The 26847-nt window shown below is 38.7% G+C and overlaps 2 protein-coding genes across 3 annotated transcripts in view; both read right to left on the reverse strand.

The window, feature by feature from the left end:
- LOC134220097 (uncharacterized) overlaps window positions 1-13999 on the reverse strand; it is a 32670-nt gene extending 18671 nt beyond the window's left edge. Inside the window, exon 1 of the mRNA XM_062699075.1 lies at window positions 13908-13999. The gene's annotated coding sequence lies outside the window, so the exon portion shown is untranslated. The remainder of the gene's footprint in view (window positions 1-13907) is intronic.
- Window positions 13569-19001, reverse strand: LOC134220096 (bromodomain-containing protein 8). 2 transcript variants are annotated; one of them, XR_009981762.1, is made up of 4 exons: window positions 18845-19001; window positions 17289-18787; window positions 14030-17158; window positions 13569-13969 (listed from the first exon to the last, which is right to left on the reverse strand). XR_009981762.1 is itself a non-coding variant. In XM_062699072.1 (3 exons), exons 2-3 carry the CDS (start codon window positions 18778-18780, stop codon window positions 15804-15806), a joined length of 2847 nt encoding a protein of 948 aa, XP_062555056.1. In that variant the 5' UTR covers window positions 18781-18787; window positions 18845-19001; the 3' UTR covers window positions 13569-15803. The 2 variants fall into 2 exon arrangements, 1 of the variants encoding a protein (XP_062555056.1); XM_062699072.1 differs by having other exon boundaries at window positions 13569-17158.
- Between the last annotated feature and the right edge of the window lie 7846 nt (window positions 19002-26847).

Consider the following 26847-nt stretch of genomic DNA (forward strand, 5'->3'; position numbering starts at 1 on the left):
GTAGTGAGAAGTGACAAGTGAGAAATGATAAATAATAAATGAGAAGTGGCTACCCAATATTCACTTGTTACTGCACACACCTCACTACTCAGTACTTACTTTCATTTCCCAGTACTCACTTCGAACATCTCATTTCTCACTTTTCACTATGCACTTCGAACATCTCACTTTTCAATTCACTTAATGAGGAATCAAATGTTAACTATTCGGTTAACGCCATTCGACAAAACGACGTTCAGCCAAATGACCCTTTCTTCAAATGACCACCAAATGCCATTCGGCGAATGATTCTAAACTATATTGTAGAAATGAAAAAATATGTTACTATGTATGAAACTCGATTATGCATATGAGGGTTTGATCCCACGAAACAAGTACGCTAGACAGGTGCTTTTCTCTACTAAGCTACGAAGGACCTCCGTCGTCCTTTGATCTCGAGTCAAGTACGAGAACACTGAAAACGGCCTTACTGTTGAGGTCGAAATACGTAGCTGTCAAAGGTGCAATAAAGTAGTGGAATTAAATGGAATAGTACAAACTCGTCTTATGACAAGTAAATACATTTCACTAAAAGCTTAAAATAGCTTTTTTATGCATTCTTTTATTTATTTATTTATTTTACAATGATTCATAACTACATATATAATCAGCTAATGATTTTCAATGCATATGTTATTATGACTAACTATGCATTCGTGTTACTTTAAAAAAAATCCTAGCATGGCAAACGTTTTGGCTGTAAACATGTTAATGTGGTCTTTAAATCTGACTGTAGAGTCAATAATGACTTCTAGGTCTTCAATCGGTAGGTGAGCGGTTGGCCATCCTTAGCCGTGCGGTAAGACGCGCGGCTACAAAGCAAGACCATACTGAGTGTGGCTGGATTCGATTCCCGGTGCCGGTCTAGGCAATTTTCGGCTTGGAAATTGTCACGACTTCCCTGGGCATAAAAGTATCATCGTGCTAGCCTCATGATATACGAATGTAAAAATGGTAACTTGGCTTAGAAACCTCGCAGCTATTAACTGTGGAAATGCTTAATGAGCTGCGAGGCGGCTCTGTCCCAGTGTGGGGATGTAATGCCAATAAGAAGAAGAAGGTCTTTAATCGACGAAACGGCTATTTCCAATTAAGTAATCAGTCAGCAATGGCTCGCGCAAACGGCTGAAAGTTGTGGAACTGCATTTAGCAATATTCACCTCCATATCATTTAATGAGCACCAACGTAGAAGTGAATCAATGTCCGTTTGGAGAACGCAGCAGTCCAATCTGGTCTTAAATTCAAGATATATCTTTAGATCGTCAGCGAATAATAGCTTGAAGGAGCAAAGACTAGTTCACAGGTCATTAACAAACAAAATGAAAATTGACGGTCCTATGTGACTTCCTTGTGGGACGCCTGACGGAATGCCAAAATTAGCTGAACTAACTCCGTTGATGTGAACATATGCAGAGCGGTTGCCCAGTTAGGAATACCCATGTTCCTCATCTTATCGATAGCAAGTGCATGTGGAACCTTATCGAAAGCTTTACTGAAGTCCACGTATATGGCATCAACTTGATGTTTTCTTTCTATGGAGGTAATTAGTGTGTTAACAAAAATCATCAATTTTGTCGTTGTAGACCGTTTCCGAAGAAAGCCGTGTTTACAATGTTATGAAAACTCACATGTGAATATGTACGTTATGTGGAAGATATTGATTTGGAAAATGTATTGGTGGTAACCACTTTCTCTTCAATGGGACTCGAACCCATGACCCTATAGTACGCTAGAATGGTTCTTTAACCAACTAAGCTACGAAGGACCTCCGTCGGCCTTCGCAACCTAGCGGCTACTGAACGAGCTCGAGATTCCCAAATTGGACGCATAGTCAAACCACTCGCAATCCATTTCTCAAGCCAACATTTCCACATGTCTAGCGTACTGTAGGGTCATGGGTTCGAGTCCCATCGAAGGGAAAGTGGTTACCTTCAATACATTTTCCAAATCAATATCTTCCACATAACGTACATATTCACTTATAAGTTTTCATAACATTGTAAATTAACGTCCAAGTCGGGTGGTTTAATCCCCGGAAATAGGCAATTAACTTTGATTGAACTGAACCTGAGTTGCGTGCCCTTGCCTACGCAATACGGTCGGGTCTGAGCTTGACGACCGACTGGCAAATAGCTTACACAACCTCACTTGATCAGTACAGTTGCTGATGAAGAATGTGTATAGCTGCCAGACATTCTAAATAGTCACGCTCCTCTAATGTGGATGTGTACCATACACATGTGGAAGTGTTGGCTTGAGAAATGGATTGCGAGTAAATCACTCAAACTCAAATCGACTATGCGACTATAAATCACTCAAACTCGAATCGACTAATTTGGGATTCTCGAGCTCGTTCAGTAGCCGCTAGGTTGCGAAGGCCGACGAAGGTCCTTCGTAGCTTAGTTGGTTAAAGCACCAGTCTAGCGTACTGTAGGGTCATGGGTTCGAGTCCCATCGAAGGGAAGTGGTTACCTCCAATACATTTTCCAAATCAATATCTTCCACATAACGTACATATTCACATATGAGTTTTCATAACATTATAAAAAAAGATTTTGAGCTTTGGTTGAAGAAACGGCTCTTCATTTAAAAATGTCTGCAATTTCTTATTAAAACAAGCCGTCCGTGTATTGTTTTCTTAAAGACAAAAATTATACATTTTTTATTAACAAATTAGCGTTGCGTTGCGTTGCGTTGTAACGGAGTATTTCGTAGATTGCATACTGATAGCTGTCATGTATATTCTTTAACTTTCTTACCCCAACTGCTTATGGATTACTATTTGGGAATTAATAGCAACCCAATTGGAGGTCCAAAATAGTAAATCATGAAAACTACCATTGCCGGCCACGCCCATTTTCTCCGTTACTAGGGAAGGGAAGGAAATGATGATATGACATCTACTTAGGGAAGATCCATAAAGTACGTCACGCAAAATTTGGCGATTTTCAACCCCCCCTCCCCCCTTCGTCACACTTGTTGTATTAAACTTCTAAAATTTGTGTATGAGTCGTCACGCTGCTCGGAACCCTCCCTCCCCCCAAGGAGCGTGACGTACTTTGTGGATGGCCCCTTAGTGAGAGGCCAGCGACTCACCGACGCCCTCATAGATGTCAAGGAGTTGGATGGTTGGTAGGGAATTTAGTTTTGGAATATCATCATAAGCAAATGATATGATAAGTTTTTTCAAACGTTGGGAGTGACCATGCTAAGAAATTTATGTCACTCCGTTTTCCTAGATGTTTAACTTCCTGGGATAGGACAAGGTATTAGACTTGCCCTGGCTAATAAGCCTAGGTTTAAGCGCCATTACTCGCTCTCTGAAACGAGAAGAGAAGAATCATATATGGAAAACCCCTCCCCGCATGTGCTAATGTCAAATTCAGTTTTTTTAGTATTTATGCCAAGGAAATCTAAAATCGATGAAAACTTTCAAACCAAATTCAATTACGATCTAATCCAAATCCATTCACACATCCTTTTCAACACAACTCACAAATCTAAAAAATATCGAATCCAAACTGTTTTCATTATTGGTAAATTAAAGTAATAGTATCAAACTAAGATTTTTTTTCTTCCTTGTCATAAAATTCCAACAACCAGGACATCTTCAGTGTCTCGTACTAGACAGTGACTGAATCGAGTCAAGTACAATACAATCGAGTACAATCAAGTGCCCAGAGTTAACTCGTCTTATGACAAGTGAAAACATTCCACTAAAAAACTCGTAATAATATTTTCTAATATTTCCCTCATCGAAAGTAGCACATCATACATACACAAAGACAGATATTTGTTCAGCTTTCGAGCTGTGTCCATTTGAATATGAATCATGTTTCTACGACTATTCTATTGATAAATATATGTGGGAGTGCATTTCCAACTTTCAGGTACGCGAATATCAGCAATTATTATATTGAAAAAACCTCACCAAATCTCCATTCCGTTTCGTCATTTTATCGACGTCCCTCTGGATGAGCACGATATTTCGATTTCTTGACTTCTTCTATTTCTTCTTAGCAGTCACCGCTACTATAGCTTCACCCACGTCATTGAACTGCTCGCTGGCTGTTCTCGAGCTTGTACCTATACATTTTCCTCACAAAATGCAGTGTCCTCGTCTTTGTTCCGACGATTACTTGATTACCTAATTTGAAGCAAGGTATCCGACGAGCAGGAGGCGCTGCTGCTTTCATGCTTCCGTTATTCCTTCTTCATCGCTCCATCACACTAGTATTAGATCTCTTTGCACAAACCAGAATACACTTTGCTCACAGAAAGAAAACACTTTCACTTCCGGTGTCGCTTGCTCGTGTTGTCGTGTTGCTTAAAATTCAGTTTCAGTAGGTGAATTTTTCAAAGAAAAAAAATGACGGGAGCAAAAATTATTGCGTGTTGTCACCAACGCAGCATACTTCGATCTCCTTACATTTTTTATTAACAAATTAGCATCACTAACAGTTAACACTATACTTAAAAGTAACCTTAAAATGATTAAATCAATAATGGAAAATATGTTTTGAATACGAACTATATTCTATATAGACGTATATTCTGACCTGAGACATTCTGACCCATCTTGCTTCATTTACAAGTTCATGTTAGAATGTCTAGGGCTGCAAAATGGTGGGTCGACATCAAGGAAGGAGCGCCCAACAGAGCTCTGGTCCCCACAAGTTCCTATCTCACGCTTCCACGGGTCGTCCGATGACAAAAGACCGCCAGCTAAGGGTTGTGTACTTAGCTGGTAGTGCAGCCTGGGCACTGTTGTCCTTTTGACATCAGCTAGAGTGAGAAGGTACGTCTCGAACGTCTGTTCACCAGGAGGTGCGGCTCAAACAGCGTCTGCCTGGTACAAAACGGCTGATCAACGAAATGCTGTATCGCGTCAGCTATACCTAAGGTGGCAGCCCCACCAGCGCGATGTAAGTATCGCGACCCCGGTAAGGTAGCTTACTGAAGCCTCTCAAATACCACGAAAAATGGAGATAGAAGAAAAAGAGAACGTTATTTTTGGCAACCGACCCGGCAACTATGATTGGAAACTCGGTACCTGGAATGTCTGGACGAGTGAGCCTTCTGGCTCGTGAACTGCAGAAGGTTGTAGTGAACGTGGCCGCTATTCAAGAAGTCCGATGGCCTCCGATGGTCCGATCCAGAGAACGTGAATTCCGAGCCACGACCAACACTGCATTCAAGTATAACATCTATCACAGCGGCGCCGGAAAAGCAGAGCATGGAGTTGGTTTCGTAGTGATGGGCAAGCAGATGAAGCGAGTGATGCGTTGGAATCCCATTAGCGAACGAATCTGTGTGTTGAGGATTCTTCAATTACAGACTAATCAACGTTTACGCACCGACAAACGATAAATCCGACGACGTGAAGGACACGTTTTATGAATGTCTTGATACAGCCTATGGAGAGTGCCCAAAGCATGACGTGAAAATTGTTATCGGAGACGCTAACGCTAGGTCGGTAGAGAGGACTTTTTCCGTCCCATAATTGGTAGGGAGAGCCTTCACTCCGCTACCAATGACAACGGCCTACTTACGGCTAGTAAATTTCGCTGCTGCCAGAGGGATGGCCATCAGTAACACCTAATTTACACGAAAGAATATCCGAAAGCACACCTGGAGACACCCAAATGGTGAAGATAGACCATGTTCTGGTGGATGGGCGCCATTTTTCGGATGTTATCGATGTGCGGCCATTCAGAGGTCCGAACATTGACTCTGATCACTACCGTGCACGCACCATACTTTGCGCAGTTAAGGAAATGCAAAATTAAATCAAATTTTACAACTTATAGAAAGTAGCTATCCGCCTGAAATAGTTTCCATGCTGTAGTATTATTATCATATTACTGTTTGAGAACTAAATTTGGTACAAAAATTTACAATCTATATAATAAAAATGAAATGGTCTGTGTTCGTATCCGCATAACTCAAAAACGACTGGATGGATTGTCTTCATTCCTTCAGCAGTTACATTCGTAATAGTTTCCGACGGGTTTATATGATATTTCCTCTGTGGAAAATCATTAGTTAAGTTGAGTAAATCATGAAATACTAAAATGAAGATTTGTATGGAAATTTCCCATGGGCAGTTCACAGCGCGCATTTCCGCCTACTATGCAGGACAACGTCTGCCGGGTCAACTAGTAAATAATAAATTGAACTACAAAGGAGACCCTATATTATACACCTAACCTTGCGCATATAACTTGGAAAATTTGTAACACGGAGCAAGCGTCTATCATACATTTTTTCATACAAATTTTATTTTTTCAACTAATACTACACGTAAAAAAAATTAATGTTATTTATTATTAAGATTTCTAATACTTTTTTGCCAAAGCAGGCGCTCAATGATATGTATAAGAAAAAACTTATACATCACATTAGTCACATACATTCTAAATCTTATACTTTTCATTAACTTATGAATGTTATTAGCTTTTTGGTATGGGATCATTCATCAGGTGGCATAATGAAGAGTATAAGTATTTTCGAATGGTTTTTTGCCAAAACATATAAGGTTATTTTTTTACGTGTACTATTACAAATGTGTTTGCGTTGCACTTTGCCGTCGCGTTGCTTATCGCTGCGTTTTAAAACATTGAGTTTTATGCGTAAAACTAACCGAAAATATAAACACGGATTTTCATTCAAGCATCAATATTTGTTTCATCTCTGCGATATATGGAACTGACTGCCAGTGAAAGTTGTAAACAGTAATTCGTGAAAAACTGTAACTGTCTTATTGCTGTGTCCGCCATTCATTTTGCACAATAATGTCAAAGGTTTGCGAGAAATGCTCTTCAGTCATCCACGATAATGATCTCAGTACAGTGTGCGAAGGAAAGTGTGCGAAATGGTTTCACGCCGGCTGTGTTGGTGTAACAGAGGCTGCTCTGTGTGCCTTTGCCTTATCGAAGAATATCATTTGGATGTGTGATCCGTGTATGGCGTCATTCTGCAGAATGAGAGAACGATCAACTGCCGATGTCGCTACTTGCACCGAACCGTCGATGGAAGATGAGCTGAAGGATTTAAAGCACACAGTGGCCAACATTGCGCAGACACTTGCTGAGTTCGTTAAGAGTCGAAATCCAGTACCAACGCATCGTCATTCAACTCCTGTTTCGCCGCTCAACATCCAATGCATCGACGAGGCCTCTTGCAGTTCACCACAAGCGGAAAGTGAGAGTGAAAAATTCTCGTTATATTTGTCCAATATAGATAAAAGTGCTACGGAAAATGATGTTAGATTGATGTTATCACGTACGCTAGGTACTCCGCTGTCTTCTTGTAGAAACGTAATTAGGCTACTTCCTAAATGGAAAGATATCGACTCAGTTGATTATTTATCGTTTAAGATTGTTTTGAGTTCGAATCTGAAAACAGCAGCACTTAATGCTTCTACTTGGCCTAAAGGGATTAAGTTTCGGGAATTTAAAAGCCATTTAAATGAAACATGGAAACCTTAATTGTGAAATAAGTGCTTAGTCAATGTGTAATGTGATGATTCTTTTTTTTATTTATCGTTGTATGTATTAAGATGTGATGATGAATGTCTTATTTTATTGCCAATTGTTGTTTATGGTTGTTTTATTCTTATCATGAATTCCGTGTAAATATTGTGCATTGTTTATTGCTGTCGAAATAGATTTAAGTAGTTCAATAAGATCAACAGTGATCAGTTGAATGTAATAAATACAAATACAAATACAAATCATGTTCATTCCATTTGTATATATAAGCATGTTTGAAAAAATGAGGATGCCCGGCTTTATTTTCTTATGATTCGACGTACTTAGTATGTTTTCTCGTCTGTTGGTGCATATACAGTAGAGTGGGGCGCAGTTGTATGAAAAAACGCAAACTTCGTCCGATCAAGTGAGATCAAGGTTTTTCTGAATCGTTTTGGGACCCCAATCAACTGTGCAAAATATGGGCTCGATTGGTTGCAACCTCGCATGCCGCATCGCGTTTTGAATTTACATGGAGATTAGTATGGGAAAACGTACTTTTTTACATTTTTGCTCACAGCGGCTTTATCATCAATCACGTGACTCAATACGTTAGCATATAGTCTGGAAGATGCCGAAAGACTTTGCCGAAGAAGGCACGTAGCTGGAAGGTCTACAAAAAATGTTATTACGTTTTGAAAATTGATTGTTCAAACCATATGCAAGAAATCAATGTTTCTGCCAGCACTACCGGACAACCTATGATTATCGAAGGGCAAAACCCATCTTCCTGCTTGCCGGATTTTTTTTCTTTGTGAAATAATTTCGGATAGCTCATATCAAGCTCTATCTGGTAAAAGGGCGAATGTCGCAAGAGAGGATTCTCTTCGTCGACTTCCCCTCTTTTAAATAAAAGTGACAAGCAGAGGATTTCATCGCGATTTATCACCTCAGGATGCAAGTTTTCATTGTTTTCTTTCGCTCTGAGGGGAGAAACCGTAAAGAAATCATCTGCTTGTCACTTTAAATTAAAAGAGGGGAAGTCGGTGAAGAGAATTCTCTCTTGCGACATTCGCCCTTATTCCAGATAGAGCTTGATATTAGCTCTAAGGCCTTATATCAAGCTCTATCTGGAATAAGGGCGAATGTCGCAAGAGAGAATTCTCTTCGCCGACTTCCCCTCTTTTAAATTAAAGTGACAAGCGGATGATTTCGTTGCGGTTTTTCCCCTCAGAACGAAAAAAAACATTGAAAACTTGCATTCTGAGGTGATAAACCGCGATGAAATCCACTGCTTGTCACTTTTATTTAAAAGAGGGGAAGTCGACGAAGAGAATCCTCTCTTGCGACATTCGCCCTTTTACCAGATAGAGCTTGATAAGATCAATTATTTTGAAATAACACTCAGTTAAATTATTGGTTTACGTAATACGGCAGTGCTGGCAGAATAAACGATTTTTTGCATATGGTTTGAACACTCAATGTTCGAAGCGTTATAACTTTTTTCGTGGACGTTCCAGCAACGTGCCTTCTTCAGCAAAGTTTTTCGGCATCCTTTGGGTTATACTTTAACGCAATGTGCCACTTGGTTTACGATGAACTGAAACCTCTAGTTGTAAAAATGCAAAAATATACGTTCTCCCATACGACCACAGCTAAACAAATTTCTTTTTTGCGCAAACCCTTTTCCGATGAGGTATATCATAAATGTTGAAAATATCGAAGAAATACGAGTTGTGCTCAAAATTAGGTACACTTTATTGAAAAATGGTTCCTAACATTGCGCATAATATATTTTAACGAAAAATATAAATAACAAACCAAATTCTCATGAGATGGCTTCAATAATATTATAATTATTGGATCCATGTGTAATCGTTGTCACCGAATGTAAAAATTTACAAAAAATACAGTTTTTCGGGTAGACCGTTACTAGCCAAGTGTGCTAAGAACACGCCAACTAATAAAATGGAAAAATGTGTCATTTAACAGCGGCAAAATGCATGCACTGTTATAATAACATGTATATTGTTCTGATCAGTTGTAATTATATTTCGAATTCCGATTTACACGCATTCTATAACAAAAATAACCGCAAACTGCGCAAAGTTAGGAGCTGCGCAAAGTTAGGTGCGTGCACGGTACCTCGTTGTCAGTAAAATTCGATCACGGTTGTCAACCAACTGTATCGAACAAAAGATCATAGCGAACGATGCGTTACAATATCCAGCGATTGTCGGCGGAAGGAGTATCGGTTGAGTACCGCCAGAAGCTCGACGAACGGATAAGTGCAATCAACGTTAGCGACAACATCAACGATCTACGGGAGTCGATCCATGGAGCGGTGAGCACAACAGCACGATAAGTGGTAGGCACTGCACAGAGGCTACCCAGGACGGGTTGGTTCGATGTGGAGTGTCAGAGAGTGACAGACGAGAAGAACGTTGCCAGAAGCCGGATGTTGGTGTAGGGTACCCGATCGAATAGAGATCGGTACAAGGAAGCAAGAGCAGCCGAAAAACGAACCCACCGCAGAAAGAAGAAAAAATATGAAGAACAAGTGATTAGCGAGGCGCAGGAAAAAATTGAGCAGAACGATATGCGGAGGTTCTATGAGTCTGTCAATGGCGTGCGCCATCTCCTGTCATGTGCAACGACCAACAAGGGAATTTGCTGACAGATAAAACCGAAGTGGCTGCCAGGTGGAAGCAACACTTCGAGACTTTGTTGAATAGTGGAAGTGACGGTGCATCGGTGAGCAGAATAAATATTAGTGACGATGGACAAGCTGTGCCTGCACTAGATGAGGTTAAAAAAGCGGTTAAAGAACTGAAAAACAATAAGGCTGCGGGAAGGACCAGCTCCCGGCTGAACTTCTCAAACATGGCAGTGAGCAGCTTTATGAAGTTCTGCACCATATTATGTCGTAAATATGGGAAGACGAGGAAATGCCTGCTAGCTGGTTTGACGGCCTTATTTGCCCTCTCTTTAACCCTTTATAAGGCAGACGAATCTAAACAATAAATTAACAAAAACAACAATAGGACACAATGTTGACATGGTATTAAACACAAATGTATGTTTGTTATACATTAAACAGTTCAGAAACATTGAAAAATTGGCGGCAATATAGTTGCCACTGCCCGCCAAGCGGTAAAACATTGGTGGCAATATAGTTGCCACTGCCCGCGAAGCGGGACAACATTGGTGGCAATATAGTTGCCACTGCCCGGCAAGCGGAAAAACAGGCAACAACAAAAATATAAAAAGATTTTTAAAAATTTGGTTTTACGTAGAACCAGTCAAATCAAGGTACGTTACATTTTTTGGTGAAGAGTCCTAGTCAGAAAACGCATTAAAAGTGAAAAAAAAAATTTCGCTTTTTTTCCCCCAGGGGGGGACCCTTGGGAAAAAACACAATTTCGTCAAAAATTCAAAAACCAAATATACAGAAAGGCAAAGCTTTTTTCACGCTAATCACGTAATAATTTAACACAGGAGATTCAAAATAATTAATAATAACGGGAAAAATATATCTTTGTCGTTTTTTTTAACGAATTATAACTGAAAATCCTTCTTCCACTCGAAACTTACGATCTGTTCGTAAAAAAAAACTGTTCTCAAATTGACATTTCAATTTTTTTATGGCTCAAATTCATCTGGGGGGTTACTATAGGAAGCAAATAAAGTCACTACATGTGAAATAATAAGTAGAGCTCTTGTTAATAAATAGAAAAACATATTATTTGTTGGTGGCAATATAGTTGCCACTGCCTTATAAAGGGTTAAGAAAGGGCGCAGACTGAAGTGTGCTAATTACCGAGGAATAACCCTCCTTAATTCGGCGTACAAAATTATGTCCCGTATTCTGCTCAACAGATTGAGACCGCTTGAAGAGTCCTTCGTCGGCGAATACCAAGCAGGTCAACGATCAACGACGGATCAAATGTTTACCATTACGAGACGAGCCAGCCTCGGGCTGAAAGTCTCGATAATAAAGACAAAAAAAAAAAAAAAAAAAAAAAAATGTTTACCCTGAGACAAATCTATATACAGTCACTCTCAAAATTGAGCGTACAGCATGGATTAGATGAATATATTCGAAAATTCCAAAGGAAATTTAATTGTTGGCTCGGTTGTTTTTAATGCATTTCAATATTCATTCCTTCCTTCAATGTTCACCATTTTGATTAAAACATGGTTTAATTTCAAAACATTGAATGTTTAAGTAGCGGATGTTTATTATTATAAATATAATCATGAAAAAACAATATTAAAATACATTAATCGTGTTTATAATAAGAAATTTTATAGAAAAACATTAGCTGTACGCTCAATTTTGTCACATCTAATAGAGACTTTAGAGAAAAACTTTAGACTTTAGAGAAAAAATTTCAACAATTTTATGTACGCATACATTGAAGGAAGGGATGAATATTGAAATGCATTAAAAACAACCGAGCTAACCATTTAATTTCCTTTGAAATTTTTTAATGTAGTCAACTAATCCATACTGTACGCTCAATTTTGAGAGTGACTGTAATAAAAATGAAATGGTCTGTGTTCTTATCCGCATAACTCGAAAACGGCTGGATGGATTTTCTTGATTTCTTCAGCAGTTAGGCTCGTTATAGTTTCCGACGGGTTTATATAATATTTAGTTGAGCAAAAATTAAGTTGAATAAATCGTGAAAAACTAAACTAAAGATTCGTATGGAAAATTTGCATGAGCTGTTCACAACGCGCATTTTCGCCTACTATGCAGTACAACGTCTGCTGGGTCGACTAGTCCTTGATAAATTGCGGGAGTACAACTTGCAGACACATCGTCTGTGTATTGATTTCAAGGCGACGTACGATTCAGTAAAACGGAATGAATTATGGCAAATTATGCTTGAACATGGTTTTCCGGCGAAACTGATACGGCGATTCGTATAACGTTGGACGGATCGAAATCAAGTGTAAGAGTTGCGGATGAAATATTGACGTCATTTGTTACCATAGATGGATTAAATCAGGGTGATGCAGTATCGAATCTTCTGTTCAATATAGCGCTCGAGGGAGCGATTAGGATGGCTGGTGTGCAAAAAAGCGGTACCATTATCTCAAAATCGCATATGCTCCTGGGATTTGCGGACGATATCGATATTATCGGGATTGATCGCCGTGCCGTGGAACAGGCTTTTGTGCCTTTTAAGAGGGAGACAGCGAGGATTGGACTCACGATCAACACCAGCAAAACGAAGTATATGGTCGCTGGCTGTCAACGTGGGTTCATTATAGTGGTGGTGGTAGCGAAATGGTGCTGGTGAAAAGTTTGAAGTGGTAGAAGAATTTGTGTATCTTGGAACATTAGTGACGTGCGATAATGATGATTCCCGCGAGGTGAAAAGGCGTATTGCAGCTGAAAATAAGGCTTATTACGGACTTCGTAACCAGATTAAGTCCCGTAGTCTGCAAACGAAAACAAAACTCGCGCTGTATACTACTCTGATTCTTCCGGTGGCTTTATACGGCCATGAAACATGGACGATAAAGGAGGCTGATCGGAGAGCTTTCGGAGTGTTCGGAGTGAGCATAAGGTATTCGGCGGTAAACAGGAGAACGGTATATGGCGGCGCCGCATGAACCACGAATTGTACCAGGTGTATAAAGGGCTGGATATTATTAAACTTATTCAACACGGCAGACACCGCTTTTTGCAGTTGAAGAGGACCTGAGGGCGCCCAACGTTAAGGGCGACTGGAAGCGATTGGCCCAGGATCGAGTCCAGTGGAGAAGGATACTCCATTCGGCGTAGGTTTAACGAAGAGCTGTAGCCCATCAAGTATCAAGTAAGTTAGAATTATAGATAGTGGAATATATAGATAAGCGAAGATAAATCCTGTGTCTCCAAACGAACTGTCAAACGTGTCTCCAAACGAGCATGACGTCACGATTTCAATGGAAACGTTAAGGGATGTGACGTCATATGCGCGTGTGCACGGGCAAAAAAAACGACTCAGCCATGCTTTCGCTCATCTATAGATTCTACTATCTATAGTTAGAATGTCTAATTTTCGATCAAATTTATTTATTTCAACGCAGTTAGTACAACATCGCCTACATTACTTATGTTGGCCGTGCCAACTAGAGGAAGCGTCTTCCGAAAAAATGAATTTACAGTTAGTTAAAATTTTCTGTGTGTATTAATAGAAATTATTAGAGTTTCATATAAGTTCACGCTTTAGTACCTATCACTCTTACGTTTAGTGCCTCCTATACTCGTTTAACTGCAGTATTCTACGCGGTACTCCTTTCAAATAGGGGTTGGTTTCTAAACGAGCGTTACAGCAAATTTAGTTCTCTTCGGTCTTCGATTTAGAAGGAATTCGCTTTAAATGTATACTGCTTACCTTTTTAGAATAACAAATTTTTATAAAGGAGACTGTATGAATAACGGCCTGGAATGTGCAATCTGCTGGGAAAGTTTACATTTAGATTTCAGTGAGTTAGCACAACCATTGATTCTATTTACCTCTCTACACTTGCAAAAAACAAACTGTTAAACCTCCTAACTGCTCAACAAACTAATAAAGATAATTATGAAAGGGCCAAATTTCTATTTTTAGGATAATTCATATGATTCAGCATTCACGCTTCTTTGTTTCCACTACAATTCGAGGTGCAAAGGTAATCTCTATATGTCATTCCATTCGCATGACGTGGACGTCATCGTATATCGAATGAGTCGATGTTGATACAGCACGATGTTCATATGGTAGGTGCGTATCGTCGGGTGGACGCCACAACTTACTTTCACTATATTACTAACAATGTTTAAATATTAGATTGCTCGACGAGTTTACACGTTTTATAATAAGTGTGTCTCGCATAAGAAACAATGCTGAAGAATATTTTACCTTGCCACACTCTACCAAAAATAAATTTTATCATCAAATCGAGTGACAATATAGTAGAATCAAAGTATTCCTCTTACTAAGTCATAATCTCCCCAATAAAATGTATACAGCCCTCCTTAGCCGTGCAGTAAGACGCGCGGTTACAAAGCAAGCCCATGCTGAAGGTGGCTGGGTTCGATTCCCAGTGCCGGTCTAGGCAATTTTCGGATTGGAAATTGTCTCGACTTCGCTGTGCATAAAAGTATCATCGTGTTAGCCTCATGATATACGTATGCAAAAATGGTAACCTGGCTTTTAAACCGTGCAGTTAATAGCTATGGAAGTGCTCAATGAATACTAAGCTGCGAAGCGGCTCTGTCCCAATGTGGGGATGTAATGCCAATAATAAGATAAGAAGACGATTCTCATAACCGGCCCTGACCCATCTTGCCCCGCCTAACCCTATACAGCAACAGTTCGCTAACTGGGCGCGTTTTAACTGGACTGTTTTTTAACTGGGCGTTCGCTAACTGGGCCAAAGCCCAGTTAAAAAGCAGTTATCCGTCAAAAAACAACAACAAAGACTCGTTGACGAGGGGACTCTAAATGGCATATTCTTTAAGCTTCATGTAAAACACGATCACAACAATGCATCGTGAATTCCCTCGTCAGCCCAGTTAAAAAGCGGCGTTCGTTAACTGGGCTGGTGTTTTAGCCCAGTTAGCGAACGGATGCTGTAATTAGTGCGTCATGTTGGGCACCTCAAGTACCACATGAAAACAGATTAAAAAACTAAGTATAATAAACTTATATTTCGAAGTTTCATTATTTGTACACATTGTATAATAGTAGAAAGCTTGTTATGCAGAATATTGAGCGAATGCATTTTGCAATTATATTTGAAATAATTATTTCTTTTAAAATTTTCTTAACTGAGTCAAATATGGTACCTCCACGGTATGCGAATGGCAAAAACCAATTGAGAACTTATCAATTTTGGACATTGCTCCATGGACCGTTTTTTCATAACGCGTTCAAACTCACTAAATTCCCAATTTGCGAAAGCTCCGACATCCTGCAGCCTTCTCTGAGACCCTATGCACTACGTTGGTTCACCCGGAACTACATCACTAGGGTAATTCGCCAAATGTTGAACGGCTAATTTCTTCGCCTATTGTTGAACGCACGTGCATTTCTTATGGGAGTTCAACAATAGGCGACAAAATTAGCCGTTCAACATTTGGCGGTTTCCCCTAATTGACTCAATTGGGTGTATTGGAACGAATATATAATGGAATTCGAAGATAAAACTTTTTTTCCAAATGTTTATTGTATCCTTCTGCAGGGGATACCTATCAATTATTATTATTTCAAGACGTACGTTAGGGTATTTCAATGTAAACTTGTTATCTAATTGCGAACACTTGAAGATGAACTTCTGGTAGTTCCCTTCCTAGAAGAACGTTTATTTGCACTACTTGCACGACTTTCCGGTTCTTTTTCGCGCTGATTTCTGCTGGTTTCCGGAACCGATTCCATAAGAGCAATGCAATCCGTTACTACATAGTTGGCTGTTTTCGGACAGCAGAGCTCCGGCTTGTTCAGAATCATTGCGTTGGCGTGAATCAGCATGACATCACGCTGAAATTCGGCACTCGATCTAATTATTCCATTTTCGACGTTCCTCTTAATGGTCGAAATGTCCATCGGACGATAGATGATGTCTGCTGTTTGATCTTCTGGTAAAGGTTTCAGAAATGCCACCGCTTGACGGGAAGAAGATATTTTTGTGAGTATGGACATTATAGCCTTCTTCCAGGCTCGATATTCACGATCCTCGCTGGAAGCGGGAGAGCTGGGTATCGAATCCATCACTGGCGTTGACGAGTAACTTCGCTTCATTTTATCATTGGGATCGTCGTCCAACGAAACGAATGGGCTTTCCGAACGATCGCGTAGTCTCCTCAGCGATCTTCCTTCAGTTTCTTCGTTTTTTGGAGTAGCCAATGGATCTTCTTTTGGCTTGCACAGGTCCTCGACAGTGCGACGTCGGGAGTAATCCCGTTTAGTTTTGGATATTTTCATTTCGATCAAGGAATCATCGTCTGTATCTGTTACTGTAACTACGGCGTCGTCTAGCTTTTTCTGTTCTGTTTCCCCCGGGCTTTCTACCGTTTCAAGGGGATCCTGTGTATCCATGTTAACGTCCTCTTCGGGAACATGTTTTTCTTCTTTTGATTTTTGTATCGACAGTGGAACGATTGGCTCTTCGTCGTCTTTGAAATCGTATTCGGCGGCAAGTTTTTCGAGTGCTTCTTTCTTGGCTCGGGCAGCTTCTTCCTCACTGGTTAGAGTCTTCGGCTCTGGTTGTGGCTTGCTCTCTACTGCGGTAGGATCTTTTTTGTTATCATCCATGCTTGATTCAGTGTTTTCTTCATATTTAGTTTCTGCATTAAGTACTGTTTCGGCAGCTGTGGACTTAACATCAAGAGAATCAGTATCCATTAAGTCAGGATGCTGCTCACAAGGATATTCTACTGGCTCTGCCTTAGTTGTTGTGGTTATTTCGTCGGCTTGTTGACTGCAATCAGCCCCTTCAATTTCGCTATCGTTAGATTCTTTATTTTCTTCGCTAGATGGAAGGTTAATGGGATTGCAGCTGCTACTGCTGTCTTCCTCAGAAATAGGAGAAGCTTCCGTCTCTTTTTCTGTCGTTGACTTTGTGCCTTCCTCTGCCTCATTATTTACAGGCATTTTTAGGGATCCTAAAATGATAAAATCTATATAAGTTGCAAAACGACGTAAAATTTACATCAATTTACATTATTGTGATGGTTCATTATTTTGTGTTGTAATATTGATTAAAACAATAAATATTAATAAAAAAAAGCTTACCTTCAGAATCATGCGCATTAGTGCTGCACTTATCTTCGGTGAGCTTTTCTGTAGGTTCATATACTGCGTACTCTGATTTTACTACGCCTGCATCCTCCTCAAAAGGGTTGTGACGTTGTGGGGATGGTGGCGCAGCGGCTGCCGGTTTCAAATATGCTCCCTTCGCAACCTCAGGAGCAGAATCGAAGTTTTTTGAATTTTCCCTGCCTTTGTCGACACCCAGGCTGTGTTCGGTAGCAGTACTTGCGCCCTCCAAAGCATTCAGATCTTTTCCCTTTATTGACCCTTCTTCATCCTCTTCCATGATCGAATCAACAACGTTGTCCAAAATCTCATCTTCCAAAATCATTCCGTTATTTTCGTTAAGGATTTCGTCCAGCTCTTCCGGCATTAACTCTTGGAAAACTGCCATTAGATCTTTGGCGGGATCTACATTGTCATCCGTATCCATTTCTTCGGGCTTGGACGCACTCTCACTAATCTTTGTAAACTCTTGAGTGGGAAGTGGGATCGAGACAGGCGCATCGTGCTGTCTGTTGTCCAAAAGCTTCGTTAGATTTGGAGCAACTTGGTACGCATTGGATTCAGGAACACTCAACTGGACTTGTGGTTTATCTTGAGGGTAGCTTTTACTTCCCTCAAGCGTCATGTTTGAATCATTTTCAGCTACCGGAAACAAATTTTTAGCGAGAATGTTTATCGCAACTGGCGAGCTTCCCGTCAACAAGTTTGTAATCGTAGGAGAAGCTGCTGATCTAGCGTTCACTGGTGTTGAGAGTGCTTGATTACTGGAAGCATTTCCCGAAGGGCTTTTAAGCAAGGATGTTAACAAAGGTGAAGTTCCAGATTTTGTGGAGCTTTGGCTATCTTCATCTACTTCTTCTTTCATTTTGATAGCTGATCCTGGGGTTTTAGATGAATTGGGCGAGTTTGGATACAACGGACGCCATTGTCGTTCCAGTTCGAGCTTCTTTTCCTCTCGTTCCTTCAACCATTGAGTATGTAAAATCTGTTCCTTTTCCTTCTGAGCTTTTTCCGTTTGAATTTGCTTCCACATTTCCCTCAGCTTTTTTTCATCCGTGACTCCACTCTGGATCAGAATGATATCTTCCTTAACTTTGGTGTACTGCTGAGTTTCGTCTTGAACTATCTTCTTCAGCTCAATTACCCGTTCTTGCGTAAGTTTCCGTAATATGGATTCACCGGGAGTTTCCACGGCAGCAACTCCATCTCGCTCAGAAGCGGTGCGCTTCTTTCGTTTCGGTGTTTCTACGTTTTCCAACAGCTTCCCGTACTGGGCGGCGCAGGATTTCTGTGAAAACCAATCTCCCGGACGATTCGCACCACATAGCATCTTCAGCGAGCGACTTACCGACATCCAGTTTTGGTCACCACTACAGGCCACGGCAGAAGCCAAGCACAGTTTTTCCTTCGTGGACCATTTGTCAAGCGGAACTCGCTTGAGCTGCAATCGCTCCTGAATCGATGCCATTTTATTTCTGTAAGATCGATGTGACAGGGTGACATATTTTATTAATTTAAAAAAAGATTTTTACCTGAATCGCAGCACGAATTATTTTATGTACCTAATTTTTATATTATGTTAAAAAGATACACAAATAAAATAAAATTCTATACAAACATTTTGAAAGCGCATCAAAACAGATCAAAACCATCAAAACGTCATACAGGCCATACACGTTAAATTCGTTAAATACATGGATTCATTTAATAAAATCCCATGAGATGCATGGATCTAGCCAAAAAGAAAGTTTAAATAACCCAAAATGATGTTGGCACAATGCCCGAGTGGCTAATTTTAAATATGTTTTTAGGTTCTGTTCAAATATTACGTAACGCAATAGGGGCCCGGATAAAAATGTATACATTTGTATACATACCTTATGTATGGCATAATCCATTAAAATACAATAGATTGTAGTACAACCTATTGTATACGTTTATTGTTGATTTTTCACAGTTGAAAAAAAATCTTTATTGTACTTACTTCACGAGTACAGTAAATTTAAATATTACCGCTACAGTGATCGTTCGCTAATTGGGGCACGACCTCACCCCAACTAGCGAATGTCGTTCGCTAATTAGCCTGTGCACGCGGGGATGTCGACCACCTGGGTCGACATGAGATGACATTTCAATCATTTACCTGGGTCTTTGTTTGTAAACATTGGCATTTTTCTTATATGATGTTGAAATAAGATTCTAACAGGCATTCGGCATCAATAAGAATGCATATTGGAATTATTGGAGAAATGCGAAACTAAATTCTATTGGACTCGTTGAACATTCAATGTAATTTAACTACATTTAATAGGGCTTTGATAATTTATTGATATTTTTAGCATTGAATGTTCCTAGATATAAAAGACTGCTTCTGCTTCTTGCAATTGACATACTAACTATATCGAAGTTTTCAAAAAATGTGTTCAAAAGTGTTCGAAGTGTTCAAAAAATTTATCCATTCCGTTTGAAAAATCTAATAATCATAAAGGTCTTTGTAAGTTTTCACATAAATTCTGATCTTGCGCATCCTCGTAACGGATGGCCAAAGTCGAACCAGTTTTAAAACAATTACTTATCTACAATGTTTTGATTGAACTTGTCTGTATAACTGAATTTTCAAATTAATATTGATCTTAATTTCTTTCAATTTTGGGCTTTTAAATGGTACCACTTTTTAATCCTTACAAATACGAAGAACAAGACTCCGAAGATGGCCTAACTCTATGGGGAGTAATACTAACTCGTATTGAGACCTCCAATATTCTATCTAGTTAAGACTACGAGCTATATTATAACATAGTATAGCTTGATGTCAAAGTTCACACATTCGAATTTTACTGGGAATAACACATATGATGTTCAAGATCCTTTTTACCAAGAAATAAAGCTTGTAGTCAAGATGTGATAACATGGGATGCTTTTTGCAAAGAACAATTGTGCACTCAACCTAATTCCGAGCCTAATTCTCTAAAATGTGACCATTTCGGTTTTCCTCCATTTCGGTTTTCAACTTGACTAGCGATATTGATTTGAAGAAGTGAAGTTTCCACATAATTCAGATTAATCTAGGTAAGCATTGATACGGTTTTATTAACGGCTAAAATGTTATAATTTTGAATATCTTTATGGACCAAATCAGAAGCTTTACATATGATATTTGACGTAGAATTACGTCTTTCGAATCGATAAGAAATGGGAGGGGGGTCATTGTTTCAAATTTGAGACCGTCAGGAAAAAAGGTCAGGAAGTAAGAGCCATTAACTCAGCCGTTTTTTGATGCATTCTGGAGCTTTTGGTATGAATCGATCAGTTAACTCCCTAGGATTTTAAACAACTATTGTAAACAATTGTTTCAATGCATTTAACTATTAAAAATCTAATTTCGACAGGTAGTGTTCAAATTTCACTTCAAAATAAATTGCCTTCATTTCGGCAATCTGCATCAGCTATGAACATGCACAAAATCATTGAATTTCACATCCACTAGCTATCGAACGATAAGTAGTTCTACGTTCAATTTGCGATCGTGTATTTAATACAACGTTCTACTTTTTTGGAATGACAACATATGATTTACAGCCAATTTCTTCATATCCGCATAACTCTTTATGCAGTGCTTACCCATAAGCTTAAACCTAGTTTGCGCTTTAGGCAGAGTTGAAGAAGTTGACCCCAAGTTAGAATCGACCTCATAAATGACACAGACATTAACCATTGCAAGAATTTAATAACCCCGAGCGATGAATATTGTCGGCGTAGCACCAACTTAGAATTCGGAAGTCCGGACTTCCGAACCGAACTTTCTTCCGAAGTTTTATCTGTCAAACTAATGGATGCGTTGTTTAGCGCATCTTTAGGGGAATCCAGCGCACTACTTCCGAAGTTGGGAAAGATGCCTGTATCTGGAGAAAAATCCAACTTCGGTATAAAAAGCGGTATAAATTTATTCCGGATACACAATATGTTTACCCCCCTGACTCAAAAATAATTATCGAAGACTAATTACCACAGCTTTCAAAACTATTATTTGCACTGGTTTCCTCAGCAGTGTTCCATTCATGTTTTTCAAATTTTCAAATAAATTAAATTATTATGTTGCTGCCAAGAAAAGCGCCGTAATTGCAAATTGGATCGGTCCGTAGAAAACATTACGCATTCATACGCCACAACAATTGAAAAATATTTAAATCTCGTGATTCATTCGTGGTTCAAATCTGCAGAAAATAGAACTGAGCGTTATACCAGTTTCATTATTTTGACAGCTGACTTATTTAAAAAAAGAATCTAGAACAGCTGCTGGGAAAATTGATGTTTAATATTCATATTCAAACTGACAGTCCCGAACGATATGAATCACTGCTGATTTTACTCTAAAACGACTTTACAATGTTCAACAATTCCAAAAGAATTTATTTTCGCGCTTTTCCATTGATTCCAATATGCATTCTTATTGAAGCCGAACACCTGTAAGAATCTTATTTCAACATCATATAAGAAAAATGCCAATGTTTACAAACAAAGACCCAGGTAAATGATTGAAATGTCATCTCATGTCGACCCAGGTGGTCGACATCCCCGCGTGCACAGGCTAATTGGGGCGTTTTGACAAGCGTCAATGTTGTTTACTTTTTGCATTGAACAAAGGAAAATTTTACGCGCCAGAAAATATCGATCCCGCCAAACACGGAAACAAAACGTCAACTCTTTTTTGACATCGCATTCTGACGTTTAGCTGCTTTTTAGTTGGGTTTCGCCCCAATTAGCGAACCCCCAACTAAAAAGCGCCCCAACTAGAAAACCCCCAATTAGCGAACGTTCACTGTACATCCTATTATATTTTTATTGTTCGCTTATGTTTTGTATTGGGTATTCAAAAACAAAACAAAATATTAACGTATTCTATCTGGGAGATCAGAAAATCATTCATAAGGGAAAAACCCTGATTAATCCACCTACACTGAGGATAATCTGCATATTGGTAATATGTGCCCTGCACATAATTTATGACCAGCTGGTTTTGCATTTATAAAATATGTGCAAGCTGCACACTCAACTTATCTTGAATGTAAATTTTACCGGATAATTCAGGTAAACAATAAAAATTGCTTATCTGATTCTTTTCACATGTTGTTGGTAGATATTATAGATATACAGGTAAACCTTACCTGATGTTCAGGTTGATATTACGTGAATTTTGGGTGAATTTTATAGGAGAACATGTAAGAAAAGTTTAGTGTTTTGTGTCGTTCGTTAAAGGCGGTGACATCGAGCAAATGAGTTCAGTGAAAATAGTATTAACCATGAAGGAAAGCGAACGTAAGTTTTTGTTTGTACTTATAAGAGGAAAAATAATAATGGCCTCATTTTACTCATATATTCTTCAACAGGAATCATCAATCATGGATTCGATAATATTTAAATACCATACCGTGTTTATCGAACTGGAAGTCGAGCTGGCAGTTGATGGAGCGGGTGCCATACCGGGCCTGGCCATACTCCACTAGAAGAGTAATGGACGACTAATATCGCTTTAATTCTACGGGTAGCCGTCTTTGGATGAAGGATTCAGTTACGTTACAACAATGAGAGACAATTATGGCCGGTTTTCTGCCAAATCGTATCAAGCGTTTTGGTTTAAAATTATTTCCGTTTGCATTTTACGAACAAAATATTACAATTCAGCCAAAAGCCGTTTGGTGCGGTTTGGCTGAACCTCGCCCATATATGTGATATCCAAATTTGTTTATGTATGGAGCATTTGATAAAAATACATCATCTGAAGCAAATCTAGAATTATTAATCTTTGTATTTTCAATTTTTTAATGAGAAATGTCTTTATTCTATATAAGGTTTAAAAAATAGATTCACTCAAAAATCCAATAAAATTCATATGAAAATCACGTAAATTCTACGTTAATCGTGAACGGTAAATGTTACGTGAAAATCAGGTGCATTTCACCTGAATCAGATGAATCGATTTTGACATTTTGATTCACGTAGAGTTCACCTGAAAACACAGGTGGAAAATATCTACGTGTCTTTTCAGGTAAATGCTACGTGAATATTATTTGCAGTGCATAGATAATTGTCGATTCAATCATTGTGAATTTCATGTGCGAAACTAATAATGCAATCATTAGGTAAACACATATAATTTATAATGGTTCAATAGTGGATGTTCATTAGCTTCGCACATATTTAATAATATTGATATTTTTGTGTGAAAGAAAGAAATACATATAGAATATTGACATGTTTATTCATGGTAAATTATTACGGAACGGTAAAGAAAATATAAGTACAATGTACATGAAAAATTATATGCCATGGTTTCTCCACGTTATAAAAAAAACAAAAGATATTGCCAATTCCAGCTCTCGATGGATTTTTGGGAATATTGTAGATCGCACTTTGAGCAGTGATGTCAAATGATTTTCATAATTAATTACTGTTTCAAGTTTGAGCTAAATGTATGAAAATTGGTAAAATCTTCTGTTGAACCATTACTGCAATCATTATAATATGTTTCCGCAATTAACTCAAATTATAACTCATTAAAAAGTAGCGAAAGAATTAACTTTCAGTATAAAACATTATTATTTTTCTTAAGTTTGTTGAAACAAATATTCCGGCAACCCTGCTGAGCCCACACGGAGAAAAGTGAAAAAGCTTATTAGCTTAAATTTTAATATTTTTATAGCTTTTATCAATTTTAATCCTTACAACATATATGGAATAACTATTGCTTGCTTTTATGTTAAGCATTACTATGCTTATCTGAACTTTATTCCTTTCAATGTTTATTGCGTTAGAGCCGTTAAACTTGGGACATTACTTGTCACAAGCATATCAAATATTTTCTCGTTCCAAGTGGGTTAAACAGCCATCAGCGATTATTCACCATTCGATTTTACCCGAAAAACGACGAAAAAATTGGTACTTCTCAGGTAATTTATTAACGTGTAGCCATAATTGCGGTTTTTTCATACTATTTTTCGAAGCAGGTCACTTACGTATGCTTCACCGACAGTTTACCAATGAAAGCGACGGCTTGCAAGCGAAAAAGATGGCATACCGGATTCCCACGTCGGAATTATAATCAGAGGCAGGCAAGATTATTCTACATTAAAGAGTCGCCTAAAAACCATTGGAATCCATTCAAAACCAAAAAATCGGAAAACAATATCGATCTGTGCTGAAAAAAATGTCCAACCAACATGTTTTGCAATTTCCGGCAGCTTTAAATACATCACAGTCTTTTTTCACCACGTATGCCCTGTATGCAGACATAGTAATTAATGTTGTTATGAATTATGAATTATTCAGCTTGCCGTTCGCACTGTAACATATTTTGAATAATAAAATATTAGCTGAAGTCTGCTTCTAACACTTCTACTCCTTTATTTCAAAATGTCAAATCCGTTCCGTTTTCTAAAAAACAAAAAAAAATCATTATTATTGAATAAATGATCATTAATATTCCATTAATTAAAAGTGATATAATCATTGTCAATGATTAAATTTAGATTAAGCACTCGTTGATTATTTCCATTTTAAGCCTGCAAATGAGTGGATAGACCGAATATGGTTTTAGATTAACTTTTAAGCCATTCAGCTTTTTTATTTTTATCCGTGCACGTGTTCACTCGAAAACATAAACAACTTTCGTTGGCGCTAACCCGATTCACCCGATTCATCAGCCCGCAAACCGGGAGAACAAAGCATTTTGACATCTCGCACTTATGAATATCTCGCACTTCTGAAGTGCGGAATCCAACGAGGTGGGAAGTGCGCAATAATTAAACACCTCAAACACAGTCCGCTTTGCTTCAATGGAACGAATCGGGAACTGTCGGTGGCACCGATACCTGGCCGACCGTGGCTAGCTTGTATAGGTCAACAAGAATTTCACAAAGTAGTGCACGGGTAAAAATCCGTTCCCAGAAATGAGAAAATAATTCATGATTCCATGAATCCGTCGTGTTTTCATGCTATGAAAATACACCATGAATATAAATCATGATTTCATGATTTATTTTCGCGTAACGCAACCAATGCGTTACAATTTGGTTGTTAAAATCGACGGAACAAAAAAAAGTTCAACAAGGGATTCGAACTCGAGTACACTGAGCGAGAGTCCGGCGTGCTACCTCTCAGCCGTTCTTACTTCTTGGGAATGGAGTGTTCGAAGTATAACCGGTTATACATACTGTCGGCTGATGAGGGTTGCCTAGTACCATGAATAATGTTCCTGAAATCATGAATTATAATCATGGTTTCATGAACTGACCTGATTCATGATTTCATGATTTTTTATTCATGCCTGTGGGTATGCATTTGTTTCCGTGTGACCGATCATGTCCGGCTTAATTTAAACCTGTCTTACTGTAGTAGATTCCGAAAATTGATCCAACCATCTCCGGGACGATGACCATCTTCCGCAATTGAGTCTCAACGATAGATGGTTTCTCATTCGGTGGGGCGTTCCACCTGGCCTTTCGCAGATTATTGACTACGGCCATCCTATATACGGATACCACAATTTAGTCGGTGGTTGGGGCCGGTGTCCATCAAGAGATTCTGCTTTATGTCCAGCAACTGATCCAGATCCACCCCGCGGGAAGTGAATTTCTAAAACTCACACTTTTTAACTCCCTCGGCTTCGGTCGTATCGGGCATGGTCCTCACACAAGATGTGGAAATCAAACAGGTGTGGTAGCCTCCTGAAACCGAAAAATCACTTTGTTCCACAATGCACGTCATTATAATTTACTTAAACTCATCTTTACTTTTATTAACGATCCGAATATTGCAGGAAAAAGTTAGGCAGATGATTTTTTTACCAATCACTTATATAAATATTTCCAGTTTCCTATACGTTTCTGTCTCGGCTTCTGTTTTGTTTGAGTTTGCCGCCAGTTTTTTTTTAATCAATAGAGTGTTATAAATTATATGTGCGTATGATCATAGTTTCATTTTATGCGAAACTGCACATACAATTTATTTTGATTGACTATGTTTTCAATAGGGTTTAAAATGTATTTCATAATGCGCACATAGAAGTAAAAATCAGCTTGATTATCGAGTTCTATGTGGGTCTCGCACATAAATTATATCATCAGAATAATTTGAGTGTAGCGGTGATGATGCCTTTCTCGCTCGTTCAAATGGGTTGACAAACATATTAGAAAAGTCTAATATAACACTAAATAGGTCTTATTTTTCAAATTTGTTTATGGCAGCCCTTACTTTGTACCGTTAAATGCACAAAAACGATCCATAAATAACATCCAAGGGGTGAACCACTCGGCACTTTTTCAAAATGTTCAATTGTGCCAACTGTGCCTTATACTATGTCGAAATGTGCCTAAGAAAAAATAATATTGTTTTGGTTGCACTGGTTTTTATGATTGTATGGCATCACGGAATAATTGTTTGTGTTTGTTTTTATCAAAAGATATCCTCTGTTGTTGAAATTGGTGCACACTTAGCTCATTTTACAGTATTCGGTAAATTTTACGGAAATCTCAACTGC

Source organism: Armigeres subalbatus, chromosome 3 (genome assembly GCF_024139115.2).
Source record: "Armigeres subalbatus isolate Guangzhou_Male chromosome 3, GZ_Asu_2, whole genome shotgun sequence".
NCBI classification, from domain to species: domain Eukaryota; kingdom Metazoa; phylum Arthropoda; class Insecta; order Diptera; family Culicidae; genus Armigeres; species Armigeres subalbatus.

Coding starts and splice junctions, on each gene's coding strand:
- LOC134220096 (XM_062699072.1), bottom strand. CDS start 18,780: ATGGCATCGATTCAGGAGCGATTGCAGCTCAAGCGAGTTCCGCTTGAC. Junction 17,159..17,288: donor TAATGCGCATGATTCTGAAG/GTAAGCTTTTTT, acceptor TTATCATTTTAG/GATCCCTAAAAATGCCTGTA.